This window comes from Tetranychus urticae, chromosome 3, assembly GCF_039701765.1.
Source record: "Tetranychus urticae isolate SD_2017Ah chromosome 3, NJAU_TeUrti_SD_1.0, whole genome shotgun sequence".
Lineage (NCBI taxonomy): Eukaryota > Metazoa > Arthropoda > Arachnida > Trombidiformes > Tetranychidae > Tetranychus > Tetranychus urticae.
In genome coordinates, this window is record NC_142960.1 from 274980 (window position 1) to 290954 (window position 15975).

Below are 15975 nucleotides of genomic sequence, written 5' to 3' on the forward strand. Positions count from 1 at the left end.
ATTTCTTGTTAAATGTGATAATCTTACAAACATCGACAAAATCTAGGTTTACTTAGCTTATCATAAAAAATTGGCTTATTTGCAAAATATTGAGCCTAATCACTGATTACTGATTAGTAATCAGTATCTAATAGTTGATATCTGATATCAATATCTGTTTTCGATGGCGTAAGTCATTGGAAGCAGACTTGGTGATAAAATATCTTCAAGAGTTTAAATAATATTTTTGGACAATATTTTCATTGTAATTTTACATCATTTTACATGTTATCAATTTTTAAGTGGACCTTTTAAAAGGAATCTTTATTCATAATCTGCTTAATCCATGTCAATAGCCTAAAGGAAAAATCGAGAAGCACAGTGATGATTAAGAAACAAAGGGTGTTGCGGGTAAGAGCTTACAATCATCTTATCCCAATGGCGATAAAGATTAAAATGTCCAATAGAAATCTTAACCTTTACCGTTGGTTGGATATTTTCATGTTTACCCATTTTTAACCGCCATTTAGGTAAGATGATTGTTCTTTCACGCAAGACCATTTAGAAATGAAGAATTGGTAAAATTTAAATCCAGATATTCCTAATTTGATTCAGTGGTTCATGAATTATATTGATAATATTAATCGAAAGAAAAAAAAATGAATTATATCTGTAGCTGAGTGAATAAACCTTCAAGAAATAAAGATACTTAATACTGAATTTTTCTGTAAATTTGTTCAAGGCCATCTCATTTAATTTACATGAAGTTGATAATGCCTTAAGGAATAGTTCAAATGATTCAATTCGTCATAGTTATCAACAACTAAGCTAAATAGTCATAAAGTAGTTACAGTTACAACTGATTCTCGGTTATAATTTTACACAAAGATTAAAATCTTATGACAAAAAAACAATACAGTTTAATCATGTAGCTGTTCAGTTGTAGCTAAATAATAATATAACAAAATAATTGCATAATTTGATGGCAAAGGTGAAGCAGTATCTTTTAGGCATCTCAGAAAAAATATCTGAATGAAGTTTTTGTTGAATGATTTTTATTATTTCAATATAATAAGATGGGTGCAACGAGCTTCGAAACATTATCATGAAGAAAAGTAAATTTTACAATTTGAGGACCAGGTAAGTTACATGGGATGAGTGACTGCAGCGGTAACTAACTTCATGTCATCTCTAAATAGATGGTCACCCTCTAAATGTCGAATGGCCTCAACTATGGTATCAAGATTTTGTCGTGAAGTTGTATTAGGAATAGCAGCTTCGAGTCTAGCAGTGGCGTCTCCGATTGAACCGATTATCCGAAGAGTTACTGTTGTTGGTCCAGTCGTTTCATTGCCTACAAAAGGTACATCTATTGGAAGGGCGATGGCTGCAGGTTGCGCAGATTTTTGATTAGCCTTAGAAGGTGTCGTTGTCATTGGTACCGATGAAAGTTTAATTGGTTTGGTTGACAAATCTTGTGGTGTTTCTCCTCCAGTTGGACTTGGAGGTGATGAATTAGGATTACTTGTTGGTGCTGTAACAACAAAGGTAGTTTGATGAAGGGGGCTATCTGGACAGCTATGGGTTTCGATTTCAATTGTCTCAGCAACAATTTCATCATTGACAACAGAAGAGACAGCAGCAGCTGTCTCTTCACTTGCAGAAATATGGCTGTCCTGCAATAAATTAAAACAAGCCATAAATAATTCTTTTCTATATAATTTTAATATAGACGAACGAAAAAATCTCTTACCTCAGTATTTGAATTGAACTGTAAATGAACTTGTTGAGCTATCTCTTTGATTCTTTCTGGATATAATTGAGCTTCTAAGGCTCTAACTTGGTCTTCTAATTGCATCCTCAAACGCCTTTCTCGGTCTAGAACTTTTCTAACCTCGACCAGATCATTTTTTAACTCGTCGACATTTATTTCACTTTCATTTCCTGAGGTGGTGGTTGTCCGAGAATTAATTTGACATTGTATACCTTCATCTGAGGAATCTGATTCAATTATACCAGTATTGACAATTTTCACCTTTTTCAGAGGTGCAACATTTTGAAAAGAACCATCATTTTCTCCGCTACAATTTTGTGATCGCTTCAATTGGCATATTTCAGATAGTAAACGAGTTTTCTCCTGCTCAAGTTGATGAATGTACTCAGCTGTGTGCTGCAATATTGCCGCCTAAAATGAATTGAAAAAAGATAAAGATGAAATAACATACCAACTAAATAATAACCAAGCTATTTTACGACTTTATTTACACAAAAGACGAAAATTAGCTTAGAAATAAAGACTATTTTAATAATATTACCTTGCTAAGTTTCTCTCCATCATGTTTAGGAAGCATGGTACGCAGAGAATTGAAACCAGCATTGATGCTTTGCATCCGTCGTCTCTCATTGCTGTTGGCAATCTCTCTTCTTACCCTCTTTTCGTGTTCAAGCTGGGATCTTGGCGATAGTCTTGACATGTTGACAATAGGTATAGAGAAATATTAATAACGAGGCAAAAATTATATCACCATATTTGAAAAAATTAAATAAAAAAATTAATCAACAAAACTAGTCAACATAAATCAGATGTGTTTGTACATAACAAAAAGTCAAGCTCTACCTTCTCAAGCTCACAGTCTTCCTACCCCCCTCTTTTTTCCCTTTTTTACTTAACACACTCACGCATCTACTCTGCTTTCTACTCTGCTTTCAGTCTTTACTGTGAAAGCAAATATTTCCTTTATTCTGCTGCATTGACGCCATTTTGAAGACGAGATGAAATTGTATAGATTGTTTTGCTTTTACTTGCAGTTTTAATATTTCATTAAATAATTTGTTCATTTGTCCTTTAATTTAAGTTATTGTCTTTTTGATGATGAGACCAATGTTCACTCAATGTTTAAACAGCAGTATGTGTCCTCCTCAGTGTCCACCGGGTCCAAATTCAGGACCTCCTGGTCCAGGTCCAGGCTCTGGGCCTGTTTTAGGTCCTGGAAGTGATCCATTTTATCCACCGCCATTTTCTCCGTATAATAGGCGCCTCAACCATAATTGTACTGATCTAAGAATTCACGAATTGAACAAGAGGTTACAAAACAAGCCAGAGGTAGAGTATTAATTAAATCCTGTCCTGTTTTATTTGGATATATTGCAATACCAGTAGTTATCTCATCGCTGTTTTTCCTTAGGAATGTGACAATGTTTTTTGGGATAATTTGACAACTGACTTCTTTGAAGAAGATGCCACTCTCACGTTAATATTATGTCTTGAGGATGGAATTAAACGTTTCAGTAAGTCAATTTTGCAAATTTACTCTGCCTTTTACTAATGCATTTTCAAAATATTTATTCAACAGCAATTGGTAGAACCCTTATACCTCGCTATTTTCGAAGTCTTTTTGAAGGAGGTGTTACTGATCTCTCATTTAATCTTAGAAATCCAAAAGAGTCATATCACAATTCATTAATTACGCTGGACTGTGAGCAATGCTCCATGATTACTTATCATGGCAAATTTAATGTTAATAAGACACCCATGGGCAATTTTCCTCCTGGAGTTGATTCTCAACAGGTTAAAGATCAAATGCATATAACTAAAGAGACGTCGGTTGTTGTGAATACAGAAGGTCGATTAACACTGGAATTCACTAATGATGATCTCATGCGTATAAAGTCATGGCTTTTTAATACTCGAAGTTACCAAGAACTAGTACCGAGAAATTTAATTAATATGTATGCCCAAGATCCATCAGCTTTAGAGCGATTCAGTAAAGATATCACTAGACAAGGTTTTACAAACGCAACATTAAACTATCTTAGGGTAAGTTCAAAACATTTTCATTTATTTCATTGCATTGTGTTGTATTTAGTTTGTTTTTCTGTATTTAATATGCTGAATAGATTGCATGCTTAACTTTGAAAAGTTTATCAGTTGAAAAATTTCTTGAAATATTCATTATGGAATCAGAAATTATAAACCGCTTAAACTTTGTTAGTTATTGAATTGAAACTCTTGCAAATATCATCTTTTTAATCTCGATTCCTTCTGTTTTGAATTCCATTTATCATATTTATTAACTTATTCATTTGACATCTTTTATTTTCAGCTTTGCTTAATTTTAGAGCCAATGCAAGAGCTAATGGCAAGTCATAAAAAATTCGGTCTCGATCCTAGAGACTCACTTAAGCAAACTCTATATGCAAAATGGCAAAAAACTGTGACTGACCGACCTGATAGCCAAAGACCAGTAAATAAAAGAAGAAAACGGAAATCTTCGGCTTCAAATAATGCGAATGGTGGTGGTGCAACAGGAAAGAAGAAGAACAATACATCGATTTCTCCAGGACCCCCAAGCTTTTCATTAGCTTCTCAGGTAAATATAAATATTTGACTGCGAAAGCAGGGTGCATAGTCACAGTATTTCTTAGGATGTTATGGTAGTAGGAGAACCTTCCATGATGGGCGGAGAGTTTGGTGACGAGGACGAACGCACGATTACTAGACTGGAAAATAGCCAATATGACCCAAATGCATCTGGAGTATCGAATGGACTTGAGGATGGTGACGATTTCAATTCTCTCAGTCGAGCGCCAGGATCCGGTCAAGGACCAGTTCAAGGACCAAATTCGGGATCTGGACCAGGCCCTGGACAGCAAGGAAACCTTGGGCAGCCTCATGGGGCTAATATTCCTCCGACAGGATGGTCGGGACCCGGAGGACCCGGTTCAAATTCAGGACCTGTGTCCTCCAATCAAGATAACAGAGGAAATAATCAAGGAGGAAGTGGACCTCAAAGTTCACAAGTCGATAAAAAGCCATCTCCTTTGAATTAATGCGTATATTTGAACATTATGTTAATAATTTATTCAAATTTGAAACGCTGAAGTTTCTGTCTGATTTTAACAAGCAATGTCATTTAAATTTGATCTAAATAGTACAACAAAATCGAATATCTCGAGCTTAGATTATTTCTAAGTTTGTAAATAAAGATATCTGCTAAATTAAAAAAATTAAGCACAAAACCTAAATTGTGCAAAACCTTAAGTTTGCTCAAATTGTCCATAAGTATTGTAAGTATCGGCTTGAAATATAATTTTCCTTTTTTAATTTTAGTTTTCAATTTTTATTTCAATGTTTGACATTTATTTTATAAAATTTGTAATTGACTTTAGTTTAAATTAATTTAAATTTAAATAAGGAATCAAATTTACTTTGAGTACTTAAATTATTTTATTTGTTTCTCATGAGTTTATTTCTGCGGAGGTAAATCGTCGATTCTTTCAGCCTGTTTTTTAGTATGGAACCAAAACTTTTAAGGATGGCGAATTTTATCATAGAATTGATTCAGTCCACCCCAGATTGTTTCCCACCAACTTGACTGTTCCTCATTAGGATTATAAATAGATATCCGTTTCAAGTATTGAATAACATTCGGATCCGACATTATTGCCATATGATCTACACCTTTGAAAGTGGTATAATGAACTGGTTTTAATTGTTGTTGCTGCATTCTTAGACAACCTCTCAAACTTGCAAGATTAACTGTTCCATCTCCATCACTTGATTCTGCCAGAGGATCATGATTTGGAAAATTCTCATAACTATAACGTAAGGAGCTCATAGTTTTCAAACCAACACCATGTAAACAATGAACTGTGACTTCAGGGGAGTCCATAGATTGGGTCAACTCTTTGGTGTCTTTCCACATTTCATAACCAATAGGATAATTGATATCGTTGAAAAATTGCTGATAGTCTGCTACAGTATAGTTTTTGCGTCCTGTCGATAACAAAGTTTGATGAGGAGCCCAAAATTTGTCACTTGGAAGTAAATAAGCTAAACTTGGGAATGTTCTTTCTTCTTTTCGAATGGTCAATGCTGTTATAGTAATAACGCCAAAATTATCACCTGAAGCATATGCTTTAAGTGCCTTTACTGCTCCACCCCATGCACCAGCTAATGTGACAAAACTTTTGACGTATTTATTTTTCCAATAGAATTTTTGACGATTCAGAAAATATAACATTGTTGGACAACCGAGGGAATGGCAGACGATCATAACTTTTCGTCCACCGTTAATGGTATACGTTTCTTCAACCAGTGATTTGAAATTTTTGTAAAAATCGTCCAATTCAACTGACAAGTAAAGACGGACAAACAATTGTTAAATTAGTGGATTTGCTGATTAAAATGTTTGATTAGGCCTTTTCCAAAATATGTAATCATTATTTGTGCATTTAATAATTACAATTTTTAAGTTTAAAACTATCACAAAATCTGTATATGAACTTAACTTAACTGATTTTCGTAGCTGCATTAAATTTTTAGTTTTTGGTTTCTACTTACGTGGGGATTTACGGAAGTCATAAGGAGCACCACGGATATTGATGCCTCTTTGATAACCAATTTTAACCATTTCGGCTACAAGGACATTAAAATAACCTGCGAGGGAAACTTGACTTGGATCAACATATTCAACTGTCGATGTATTACCAAATCCTGGGACCCGAATCGAAACCCCTGGCGGGTTGTGAGTTTTCCTAGTTTCAGGATCGTATAACAATCTCATATTATCCACCCAGCAATCAATTACATAAGGGACTAGATCAGCTAAATTTAACCATAAAGTGAAATATTCGCTCGTCTTTTGTTGGCATATGTAATGAACCACTTCTGGCTTATCAACTTGAGCTTCCAATTGGCTTCCACCGTCACCTGGAACTGATAAAAATGAAACAATTTATGACACCACGTTTTTAATTAACTTCAATTCTGCCAAAAATTAATTATGATTTGATATGAATGGATATGACAGACAATGTTTGGAATCAACTGGAAGCACACACATCGATTTTTCTCATTCGAGAGGATCATTAGGTTATTAATTGATAATTAACACAATATTACACCACAACAATTAAGAAATAACAAACTGCACACATTAAACAGATTAATGTATTAAATTACCAAGAATAATTGGACTTTTGGGTACATCATTCACTGTATTGGATGGATTGAAATTGGCATCCTTTTCATTCCACCAAAACCAATTCCAAGATGAAGCATGAGACAAAGTGAACAGAGATATGAAAAATAAACAGCAGACTAGAATTGTTTTGACCATCAACATTGTGTCCAAGGTAAAGGGTTGAACAATGGACAATTATGTTTTTCTCGATCAACAATAAGTAGATGGTAACACAAATAGACAAAGAAAATAGAAATTGTTCAAGTCAATGATTGGTGATAAAAAATTTACACTGATGTTGTTGAGAAACTTTATTATCATGTAACCACTAGCACAGCACTTTTGTTAATGCTAAGGTCATCACTATGAACAAGATGACGATGGAAGGGGAGAAATGAAAAAATATTATCTGCCAAGAAGACGATTGAGCCAAAGACAGAAATGATGCCAATGTTCAAGTTGAAGCAAGTTGAAATGATACAATTTATGTAACTTTCGCAGACATTTATCTCAATTCACTTTCTTTTTTCACCTTTCAACTCACCTGACCGGATGTCTTTTATATCAGTGTTACCTCTTAATGCTCTCATTTGAAAAAACTTGAATCATTTTGAAGCCAACAAATGCAGTGCAATGCCACTGTACAAAGAGCAATACTCTTTGGGTTATAATGCGATAAGTCAAGATATCTTTATCAATTGTTTTCCCTTTTACTTTAAAAAATGAAAAAAGATTAACCTGCAAATCTTATGGTCATTCAACAAAGTCTGTTTCGTAATTAAAAGATTGTCAAGATATTAATTGATAAAGCAATTGACTGACAGTTTTCATTTCAAAATTTTCTGACTCGAAATTTTTCATCTCATAGCTATTTTGAGTACAACATGAACGATGAACCAAAATATTTCAACAGTTACTCAGTAAGACCTTCATTTAACATAGAGACAAGAGTTCACAATCAATTTTGAAAAATTTTGTATCTTAATACAACCAAGCAAGATTAAATAAATGAATTAACAATGATTTATGAGATAATTTAGAAAAAGATTAATTTCTAAAAGTAAAAATAGATGCTAGATTTGTCTTCAAAATCTTGATTACTAATTATTGACATTTCATAACGAATTACATTAAATTTCAATGGTTAAACAAGTTAATAAAAGTTCTAATTAATCACATGATCCATCTGGAGGGCCATTTAACCATCTTTCATCGACTTTGGAGCAATCGAATATTGGTTTAGCCAATTTCTGGTTTACTTTGTTGTGAAGATTACACATCCAGAGAGAAAACGATTGTCTTGTATCAACTTTCGGAGGATCCTTTGAAATATCATTCCTCATATCTGCGGCACAATGCGAACAGGGATAGAAATTTGAAAAAATATTCATAAATTTCATCATTTCTGATTGTTGCTGAATCGTTGGTTTATCAGGATAGTAAGCAGCCATAGTGTGTAAAAATGTCCAACTGGCTCGTCCTAATCCATCCTTATCAACAGGACAATCGATGACATGATTGTTGGCCGAATTAGCATGAATTTTGGATTTATTAAAATCACCTTTATTTGAATTCCTTCTATTATGATTAATGTCACCATTTGATTCATCAGGAGACTTGAATGAAGATTGAGCCTTCATGAAAGATTTGAAGCTAGTACAAGCTCGACATGATTCACGATAGTCAGACATTTTTGAACTCAATTTGAATGAATAATTAATCAACAATAAATAATTAAACAATGAAAAATAGCGCAATTATAAACCATGTTTTCTGATGTAACCGGTCAATGCGTATTTATCACAGAAAAAATGTGAGTCGTATTTGTCTCCCAATCAGCTGTGAGTTTGTGGATTTATTGGTTACATTCAACATTTTTATTAATCCACCTTCAATCTCTATTTCTTTCCACAATTTTATACTTATTATTTAATATTTTGATGTAAATTGTGAATGAGAATCACTTGGTTTCATCAACTGCAGTTTTCACCTATGTTTACAGACACTAATGATTTTTTTTGGCAATAGGAATTGACTCACTGTCAACATCCCTTAGCCTTTGGTGGTTCATGCATTTCTGTTTCGTCAAACTTGTGATATTTATTAATCTTAACCTGACTCATTGTCATAAATATTGCCATCACCATTGACCTATTGTGATCGAGCTTCTAATTGTCCCTGTTATTCACTAATTCTCTCCTGAGCATGTCGACAATCATTAAATCTGACGATGATTGCTACTTTTTTTTCAACGCAACGTGTACCAAAGGCGAAGCTTGTCCTTACCGGCATTCCGACGCTGCTTATGGATCAGATGTTGTTTGTAGCTTCTGGAGAGAAGGAAAGTGTATTAAAGGTGCTAGTTGTAAATATCGTCATATGGAGATACGTAAACAGCGTGGCAAAGTCGAATGTTTCTTTGAAAGGCAACCCGGTGGATGTAAGAAGCCACATTGTCCTTTTCTCCATAAATCTCCCCTTAAAGCAACAAATGAAGATGGTTCGGAACTCGTTAGTGAATCTGGTGGGTAATCATTAAATTATCTTATTAACATTCTTGTCTCATTTATTCTCATTTATTCTCTTCCATTCTTTTTGTTTCCTGGTTTTAGCTGACATTCATTCGGCTCCTAGTGATAATCTTACTTCTACTAAAAGTTCACCTTTCCAACCAGACCAGGAATTTAAAGGTGAAGGAGATATATCTACTACACTTTTGTCAAACATTAACGAAAATTTGAAATCCTGTGTTTCTCCACCATTTTCACCTACCTCTAAACAACCTGGTTCACCGTCATCAACTGCAGCAACAATTGGCTCTGAACCAGTATCATTCAACATTGATATAGCAGAAGAGTCAGAAAACGAACCTGAAGAAGTTGGTAGCCTCGAGAAGAAACCTATAAAATTAACTGCCTCTAATAACCAATCTGGAAAAAATTTCGGTGTCAAGACTTTAGAGCAAATTAGGATGGAAAAGGTATTCAAATCAAATGATGTGAATAAAGAGTCACCACCTGAACCTCCAAATACATCTAGTAAAGTGTCTAGGATTAAATTAAAGAGAAAAACTCTTAATACGACCAATAACGTTAACACAACAAACGATGGTTCATCAGGATTAAATGAAAACGAAAGTAAACCCGGTAGCCTTGGATTCGGCGTCAAATCTCTTGAAGAGATACGTAGAGAAAAGGAACAAGCTCGACAAACGCCAGAACAGATCCCAACTGAGAATGAGGGTAGCAATGTTATGCCCAAGAAAATAATTAAGATAAAAAGGACACATTTAGGAACGAGTAAACCGGAAGAACCTCCATCAAAGATAGTTAAGCTTCGGAAGCCTGGTTCTGAAGAAAGCACTATAGCTTCCAAACCTGTAACCAAATATAATTTAATTCCGTCAACGGATAATCCTGCTAAAGTACAATCATCAGAAAACTCTACGCAACTACTCCAATCTAAAACACTGTCAACAACTCCTTTATCTATCAAACCTACGACACCAATGCCATCACCGCCAAAACTAGGAACGGCTGCATCCCCGGTAGCACCATCACTTGTGTCTTCAACTCCTATAGCAGCGGTTTCACCGCAGAAACAATCTCAACCCAATAGAGTATCTATCAAACCAGAAATTCATAAACTTAAAAAAAGTGTTTCAAAACAACTAAACGAAATTGAAAAATCAAATCTAGGTGGTAAAGGATTAAAGACGCCAACACGTGAACAAAAGTCATCTAGTTCAATTAAAAAGCATAACATTATGTCGTCCGCAGTGACGGATATGCCGACACCGAATACACATGAGAGTCAGCCCTTCAAGAAAAGTAAATTAAGTTCTTCACCTAGCCATGATAAATCAGAATGGAATGAGGAGCTTTGCGAAAAAGCATCAGAAGATGAAGTCAATTTGCTCCAGAAAGACGAAGATCTTCTTGAAGATGATTTACTCGATGATGAAAACGGGGAAACAGCTCCTGAAGGCGTTAATATCGAAGATGAAGATGATGAATTTTTGAAAGAGATCGAACATGTTATTAATAGCTAAACTTAATAAATTCTTTCATTTGTACAGTTATTCGCTTTTCTTTAATCTTTAAAAATCAGTCTGCATTCTAGATACTACGGTTTCCTGTTCGCCTATGATTTTTGAGAAAAAAAATCAAATTCAAATTGTAATATATATTAATCAAAATAAATTATGAGGGTAAATTAGCGAATACCAATGTTTAAATGTATTCAAATTTCAGAAACTTTAGAAATGTCAATTCAGAGAAAGCAATCTAATTTTCCATTGAGTTAAAAATAATTTCTTCTCTAATATGTTGACTCTTCTTGCTTTTCACATGTTTTCAAGTCAACATTATGTTGGTGTGTTTACAGAAACTGTCTTGAAGAAACCTAATAGTTCTTATTAATATTTATCCAAATTTCTAACCAAAATTCTCATTTAATGAATACATAGCAATGAAAATAGTTAAATTACACGAGTTTCCTTCATTAATGGATGATTGCTGTGCTTTGTTAAATCAAGAATGGCCTCGAAGCAAAGCAGCTCGTCTTCATTCTTTATCCAAATCAAAAGATTCCTATCCAATGTGTTTGTGTTTACTTGATGATGTCGGTGATGGTGGAGATGACATGAATACAAATGCTGCAAACCCAAGGGGTAAATTGATTGGCCATGTTAAGGTGAGTCGTGGTATCACTGATGGCGAAGCATACATTGAAAGTTTGATCATAGATAAGTCAAGACGAGGACAAGGTGTGGGTCGAAAGTTCATGTCATCAATTGAAAAATTACTTGAATCTTATGGTTTTTCGTCAATCTCATTGCATACCATCGATGCTTCCTCCTTTTATCAAAAGCTTGGGTACATCATCGTTGAAACCATTGAAGCTTTAGGACCAGCTAATCAATCTATTGCTACCAGCCAATCTGCTGCAAAAACTCATGGTAAACCTAATATTTCAGAGGAAGCCTCATCATCAGCCGTTCCTGTCTTTCCACCACCACCTCCACTACCACTAGGATTACCATTGATTAATAGACCTTTAATAAAACAAGAGAAAATTGTAATGAAGAAAACATTGAGATGAATATAAATGATCAGCTGTTGATACTCAAACCCTTTAATAAGCATTATTCTTACAGGATTAGCGGCTAGATAATCATTTTGGTTAATTCAAGATTAAAAATCCTATGAATTAATAGTAACCAATTTTTATTTAATTAAAATTATTCTTTGCCCTATTTTTGTGAAATCTGAGAAATTTTTGTATGATTAAATAGATCTACGTTTCGATAAATTATCAACTATAATAAGTCGGCAACAAGAAGCAACATTTCAGCTAAAAATGAAGTTTATTAATAATTTTTAATAAAAGCTAAAAACCTTCGAATTATTAAGTTCACTTCTTTGGAAGAAACTATCTTTAACTATTTGATGCAATCGAAGACTTGTGTCCCTTGAGCTTACTCATCATCAATATAATTAAATCATTGTATTGAGTTAAAATGGTTCTATTGACATTTTGAGCAGAGATAATTTGCTCATAATTGAAAGATTTGTATTCAAATTTTACTCATTATTTTTTTGCAGCTCGCATGAAATTTTGAGTTCACCCGCTAAGTCTGAAATATAGTTTGAAGGGCACTAATAAAGGAGCCTTTTAGATTTGTATTTTAAAACATTTATCTCGCCCACCTAATATTATAATTTATTCTGGTGATGAACCTTTCAAATGAAATATCATTCAGTTCAACGAACCAAACATTTTGGTTTGCTTACCATGGAAGCAACAGTTTTTCTTAAAAGTAAGTTTTTACTTTAAATATTATGGTGTTTTGCATTTCATTTCTTGAAATTTACTTTTGGTATACAAGTTAATAATTAACGTTAACTGACTGATTTGTTCAAAGTCCAGTCAATTCTGTTTTTGTCTGGCTAACCACTGTACATTGCAACTTTACTATCCACCATCTCAACTTGTTACATCTGTTCCTCATCAAATTGGATATAACTTTTTTACTTCACCTATCTTTAACTATTATTTATTTTCCCTTTCAATTACCCCATCAATTAGTAAACATTAGTGCGAATCTAAAAGCAAAAATCTCAAGAGTCTGTGCTATTGGTATCTAATAATTATTTTAAGTGACTCCTTCTTTTTTACCAACACCACCGCCAACATCAACAAAACAACATAAACATCCACAGAAGATAGCAATAATATTTCCGACTGGTCATACAGATCGATTTTTATACTTTAACTGTTTGATTTATTTACATCTTTAATCTACTTTGGTGAGAAGAGTATATGTGATCAATTGCTTTCATACATCAGAACATCAACCAGGTGATTTCCACTCCTATTTAAGGTATTTTGTGTTATTTACGTTATGCTAATATTTTTCTATGTTGCTGTTTGTCAGTCATTTCATAGGTGATGCATGAATCAAATATAAAAGCTACATCTGGACCTTCAGCAGCCACATCATCTCGATCTGGCGCTACATCAAAAGGATCTTTTCATGTTAATTTCAACATTGATCAAAATGAAATAACTGAAAGAAAACAAAATTATCTCACTGCAAAGTATGGACAACATCAGATGAATTTGATAAAGAAAAGACTAAGAGTGGAAATGTGGATATGTGAACAGTTACAGGTTCTTTATTCAACAAATGTAAGCTATCTGTAGAAATCTCAGAATTGTCAGTAATCAAAATATTATTTGTACTCTATAAACAGGATGGATCCGAATCAAATGATGTTGAGATTGATTTGGATGAACTTCTGGACGTGGAAGGAGATGACTTGAGACGAGAATGGCTTAAAGTAAATATAAGTTCAATACCAAAAATGTTTTCTAAGCATTGAATCCTTGATTTATCTGCCAAATTTGTTTTGATCTGCACCTTGTTATTTTTTTATTAACCTTACAATCATATACTTGCAGGCAAGATTGAATGGTGCTAAAAAACCAATGGTTGTGATAGAGAAATTTATCGATGAAGTTTTGGAGAAAGCAAAGACATTATGATGATTGATTGTCTCTTACATAATCAAAGTAGTCGTTCTCCAGCCCGGATCAATATTTTTTTGTTTAAATTAATGTTAATTCATACTAAAATAATCTAATGTAAAATCATAATATGTACTTGCCTAAATAACCAATTTGTCCATCGAGAAAAAAATACTTAATATAACCGTGTCAAACTTCAAAAATAACTTTCAATTACAATAAAATAATTATTATTGCAGATTATTCGTACCATGAACTAACGTCTTTCGTTTATTTGATTACAATTCAGAAGAAAAGAAACGGTCTTTTTACTGCAATTGATTAATTGATATTTTAGCAATATGACTCAAGCTGTTACATATTGATTTAACCAGAGCTGATTGTTAGTGAGCGCGAATCAGTAGACTCTGTTGATCCGATATCCTTAAGTAGACAATGGTTAGAAGTTCAAAAACTACGGAAAAAAATGAAACGAAAAATTGATACTAGAGCATCGAAAGGACGTAGAATAAGGTATAAAGTTCATCAACCATTAATTAGTTTCATGGCTCCAATTGAGGATGGAAATTATGAAGACTCTGCTAAAGATAAATTATTTGCTTCATTATTTGCTCAAAGAAAAGTCCAAGAAACATGATTATGTTAAACATATGAAGAGTGTTATTTTGTCCAATAAAAAATTTTGTTGAGAAAGTGATTTGAATACATATTTATTTTAATTACAAAAAGTAAGATACGTATTAATCGACAGCCATTGAATCATCAGCAACTGCAGGATCAGCAGGACGTGGTTCTCCCGGTTGAGCATCCATTCCTTCTGGTGCATCAGCTTGACCTCCAGCTTCTCCACCACCACTTGGATCACTAGTTCCAGCTCCTCGGCCTTTCTTTTCAGCCTCAGATAGTAAATCAAGCCATTGAGTAACTTTCTCATCATCATAAACATTAAAATCTTGTCCTTTACCAACAATAGCGATAGAAACATTTCTAACATTTAACTCTAAATCATTAGGTAAACATTCACGTAAGGCTAGTAATCCATGGCGTATGAGCTCATTCAAATTTGATTCAGCAAACTTTTCTAAATTTTTCTCTAAGTAAGTGCGTGAAGATTGTGATCGTGCTCCAATAGCCATAGCTTTACAATCAAAATAATTTGCAGAAGGACAAGTTTGATGAATATGTGGTCCACTATCATCATAGCCAGCAATCAACAAACCAACACCATATGGACGTCTATCGTACCTTTGGGTTGAACTTTGCATCTTATTTCCCAAGATTTCAACTAAAAGAGATGGATAAATAAATAAATGAGAAAAATCATCAATTGTCATACATCATATAATAATCGATTAACCGTTAACTAACCTAATCTCTTAATTGGCAAACAAGTTTCATGGGAATATCGTTCATTGATACATTCATTTCTCATAAATCTTGACAAAACCCGTGCATCAGCTGTTAAACCGGCAATTGATATTCCGACATGATTGTCAATTGGAATAATCTTTTTTTGATGAGCACTTAATTCGGATGTGCTTCGTTTAAGTGCCAATAGTATAGCATGAGTTGAATTCTTCAATCCGATTGTAGCAGATCCTTGTTTAACAGCTTCCATTGCATATTCGACTTGATGAAGCCTTCCTTGTGGAGACCAAGTAGTAACATCATTGTCATACTGATTACGGAACATTTTTTCCTAGATTAATGATGAAAACTTGGTAATAACAAAATCGGAATTAGAATGATTTAATTTGAAGACACAAAAGTTAAGTTTAGCAGCACAAATAAATCTGTTAATTCATTCAGCAGCCGGAAATTTTTCTAAAATTTACCTTCAGATGGCAACGCCAGCTAGGCTAGAATATTCTTAAAATGTTGAGAAAACAAGCGCAATCTTCAAATTATATCTTAAACATGTTTAGCAAACTTAAATTCTCATCTTCACTAATTAAATTAATTGCTATTTATTAAAATAAATGTATATTCAGATATAATT

General features: G+C 33.6%; 8 protein-coding genes across 8 annotated transcripts; 4 read left to right on the forward strand and 4 right to left on the reverse strand.

Annotated features, from left to right (window-relative positions):
- Positions 1–1017: 1017 nt before the first annotated feature.
- crp (transcription factor cropped) lies at positions 1018–2562 on the reverse strand. The gene is made up of 3 exons (XM_015937051.2): positions 2295–2562; positions 1733–2164; positions 1018–1655 (listed from the first exon to the last, which is right to left on the reverse strand). The coding sequence occupies exons 1-3, from the start codon at positions 2451–2453 to the stop codon at positions 1125–1127; spliced, it is 1122 nt and encodes a 373-aa protein (XP_015792537.1). The 5' UTR covers positions 2454–2562; the 3' UTR covers positions 1018–1124.
- Positions 2563–2728: 166 nt separating this feature from the next.
- Positions 2729–5020, forward strand: Chi (LIM domain-binding protein 2 Chi). Its single transcript, XM_015937049.3, has 5 exons — positions 2729–3082; positions 3165–3267; positions 3333–3796; positions 4083–4349; positions 4405–5020. The coding sequence occupies exons 1-5, from the start codon at positions 2849–2851 to the stop codon at positions 4807–4809; spliced, it is 1473 nt and encodes a 490-aa protein (XP_015792535.1). The 5' UTR covers positions 2729–2848; the 3' UTR covers positions 4810–5020.
- Positions 5021–5058: 38 nt separating this feature from the next.
- On the reverse strand, positions 5059–7412 carry LOC107369127 (lysosomal phospholipase A and acyltransferase). Its single transcript, XM_015937050.3, has 3 exons — positions 6944–7412; positions 6323–6697; positions 5059–6112 (listed from the first exon to the last, which is right to left on the reverse strand). The coding sequence occupies exons 1-3, from the start codon at positions 7104–7106 to the stop codon at positions 5289–5291; spliced, it is 1362 nt and encodes a 453-aa protein (XP_015792536.1). The 5' UTR covers positions 7107–7412; the 3' UTR covers positions 5059–5288.
- Positions 7413–8022: 610 nt separating this feature from the next.
- Positions 8023–8768, reverse strand: Alr (Evr1_Alr domain-containing protein Alr). The gene has a single exon (XM_015937001.3). It carries the CDS (start codon positions 8633–8635, stop codon positions 8114–8116), a length of 522 nt encoding a protein of 173 aa, XP_015792487.1. The 5' UTR covers positions 8636–8768; the 3' UTR covers positions 8023–8113.
- Positions 8769–8796: 28 nt separating this feature from the next.
- LOC107369086 (uncharacterized) lies at positions 8797–11025 on the forward strand. Its single transcript, XM_015936999.3, has 2 exons — positions 8797–9468; positions 9557–11025. The coding sequence occupies exons 1-2, from the start codon at positions 9150–9152 to the stop codon at positions 10993–10995; spliced, it is 1758 nt and encodes a 585-aa protein (XP_015792485.1). The 5' UTR covers positions 8797–9149; the 3' UTR covers positions 10996–11025.
- Positions 11026–11414: 389 nt separating this feature from the next.
- Naa80 (N-alpha-acetyltransferase 80) lies at positions 11415–12350 on the forward strand. Its single transcript, XM_015937000.3, has one exon. The coding sequence runs from the start codon at positions 11415–11417 to the stop codon at positions 12045–12047; it is 633 nt and encodes a 210-aa protein (XP_015792486.1). The 3' UTR covers positions 12048–12350.
- Positions 12351–13155: 805 nt separating this feature from the next.
- On the forward strand, positions 13156–14214 carry LOC107369091 (protein phosphatase 1 regulatory subunit 14B). The gene is made up of 4 exons (XM_015937003.3): positions 13156–13307; positions 13384–13637; positions 13703–13789; positions 13911–14214. The coding sequence occupies exons 2-4, from the start codon at positions 13398–13400 to the stop codon at positions 13992–13994; spliced, it is 411 nt and encodes a 136-aa protein (XP_015792489.1). The 5' UTR covers positions 13156–13307; positions 13384–13397; the 3' UTR covers positions 13995–14214.
- Positions 14215–14613: 399 nt separating this feature from the next.
- On the reverse strand, positions 14614–15763 carry LOC107369090 (proteasome subunit alpha type-1-like). The gene is made up of 2 exons (XM_015937002.3): positions 15345–15763; positions 14614–15261 (listed from the first exon to the last, which is right to left on the reverse strand). Exons 1-2 carry the CDS (start codon positions 15667–15669, stop codon positions 14717–14719), a joined length of 870 nt encoding a protein of 289 aa, XP_015792488.1. The 5' UTR covers positions 15670–15763; the 3' UTR covers positions 14614–14716.
- Positions 15764–15975: the final 212 nt, after the last annotated feature.

Coding starts and splice junctions, on each gene's coding strand:
- crp (XM_015937051.2), bottom strand. CDS start 2,453: ATGTCAAGACTATCGCCAAGATCCCAGCTTGAACACGAAAAGAGGGTA. Junction 2,165..2,294: donor ATGGAGAGAAACTTAGCAAG/GTAATATTATTA, acceptor AATTCATTTTAG/GCGGCAATATTGCAGCACAC. Junction 1,656..1,732: donor AGTTCAATTCAAATACTGAG/GTAAGAGATTTT, acceptor AATTTATTGCAG/GACAGCCATATTTCTGCAAG.
- Chi (XM_015937049.3), top strand. CDS start 2,849: ATGATGAGACCAATGTTCACTCAATGTTTAAACAGCAGTATGTGTCCT. Junction 3,268..3,332: donor GGATGGAATTAAACGTTTCA/GTAAGTCAATTT, acceptor TTTATTCAACAG/CAATTGGTAGAACCCTTATA. Junction 3,797..4,082: donor CAACATTAAACTATCTTAGG/GTAAGTTCAAAA, acceptor TTTTATTTTCAG/CTTTGCTTAATTTTAGAGCC.
- LOC107369127 (XM_015937050.3), bottom strand. CDS start 7,106: ATGTTGATGGTCAAAACAATTCTAGTCTGCTGTTTATTTTTCATATCT. Junction 6,698..6,943: donor CAAAAGTCCAATTATTCTTG/GTAATTTAATAC, acceptor CATTTTTATCAG/TTCCAGGTGACGGTGGAAGC. Junction 6,113..6,322: donor TGACTTCCGTAAATCCCCAC/GTAAGTAGAAAC, acceptor TTTACTTGTCAG/TTGAATTGGACGATTTTTAC.
- Alr (XM_015937001.3), bottom strand. CDS start 8,635: ATGTCTGACTATCGTGAATCATGTCGAGCTTGTACTAGCTTCAAATCT.
- LOC107369086 (XM_015936999.3), top strand. CDS start 9,150: ATGTCGACAATCATTAAATCTGACGATGATTGCTACTTTTTTTTCAAC. Junction 9,469..9,556: donor GGAACTCGTTAGTGAATCTG/GTGGGTAATCAT, acceptor TCCTGGTTTTAG/CTGACATTCATTCGGCTCCT.
- Naa80 (XM_015937000.3), top strand. CDS start 11,415: ATGAAAATAGTTAAATTACACGAGTTTCCTTCATTAATGGATGATTGC.
- LOC107369091 (XM_015937003.3), top strand. CDS start 13,398: ATGCATGAATCAAATATAAAAGCTACATCTGGACCTTCAGCAGCCACA. Junction 13,638..13,702: donor AGGTTCTTTATTCAACAAAT/GTAAGCTATCTG, acceptor CTCTATAAACAG/GATGGATCCGAATCAAATGA. Junction 13,790..13,910: donor TGAGACGAGAATGGCTTAAA/GTAAATATAAGT, acceptor ATATACTTGCAG/GCAAGATTGAATGGTGCTAA.
- LOC107369090 (XM_015937002.3), bottom strand. CDS start 15,669: ATGTTCCGTAATCAGTATGACAATGATGTTACTACTTGGTCTCCACAA. Junction 15,262..15,344: donor TTTGCCAATTAAGAGATTAG/GTTAGTTAACGG, acceptor CATCTCTTTTAG/TTGAAATCTTGGGAAATAAG.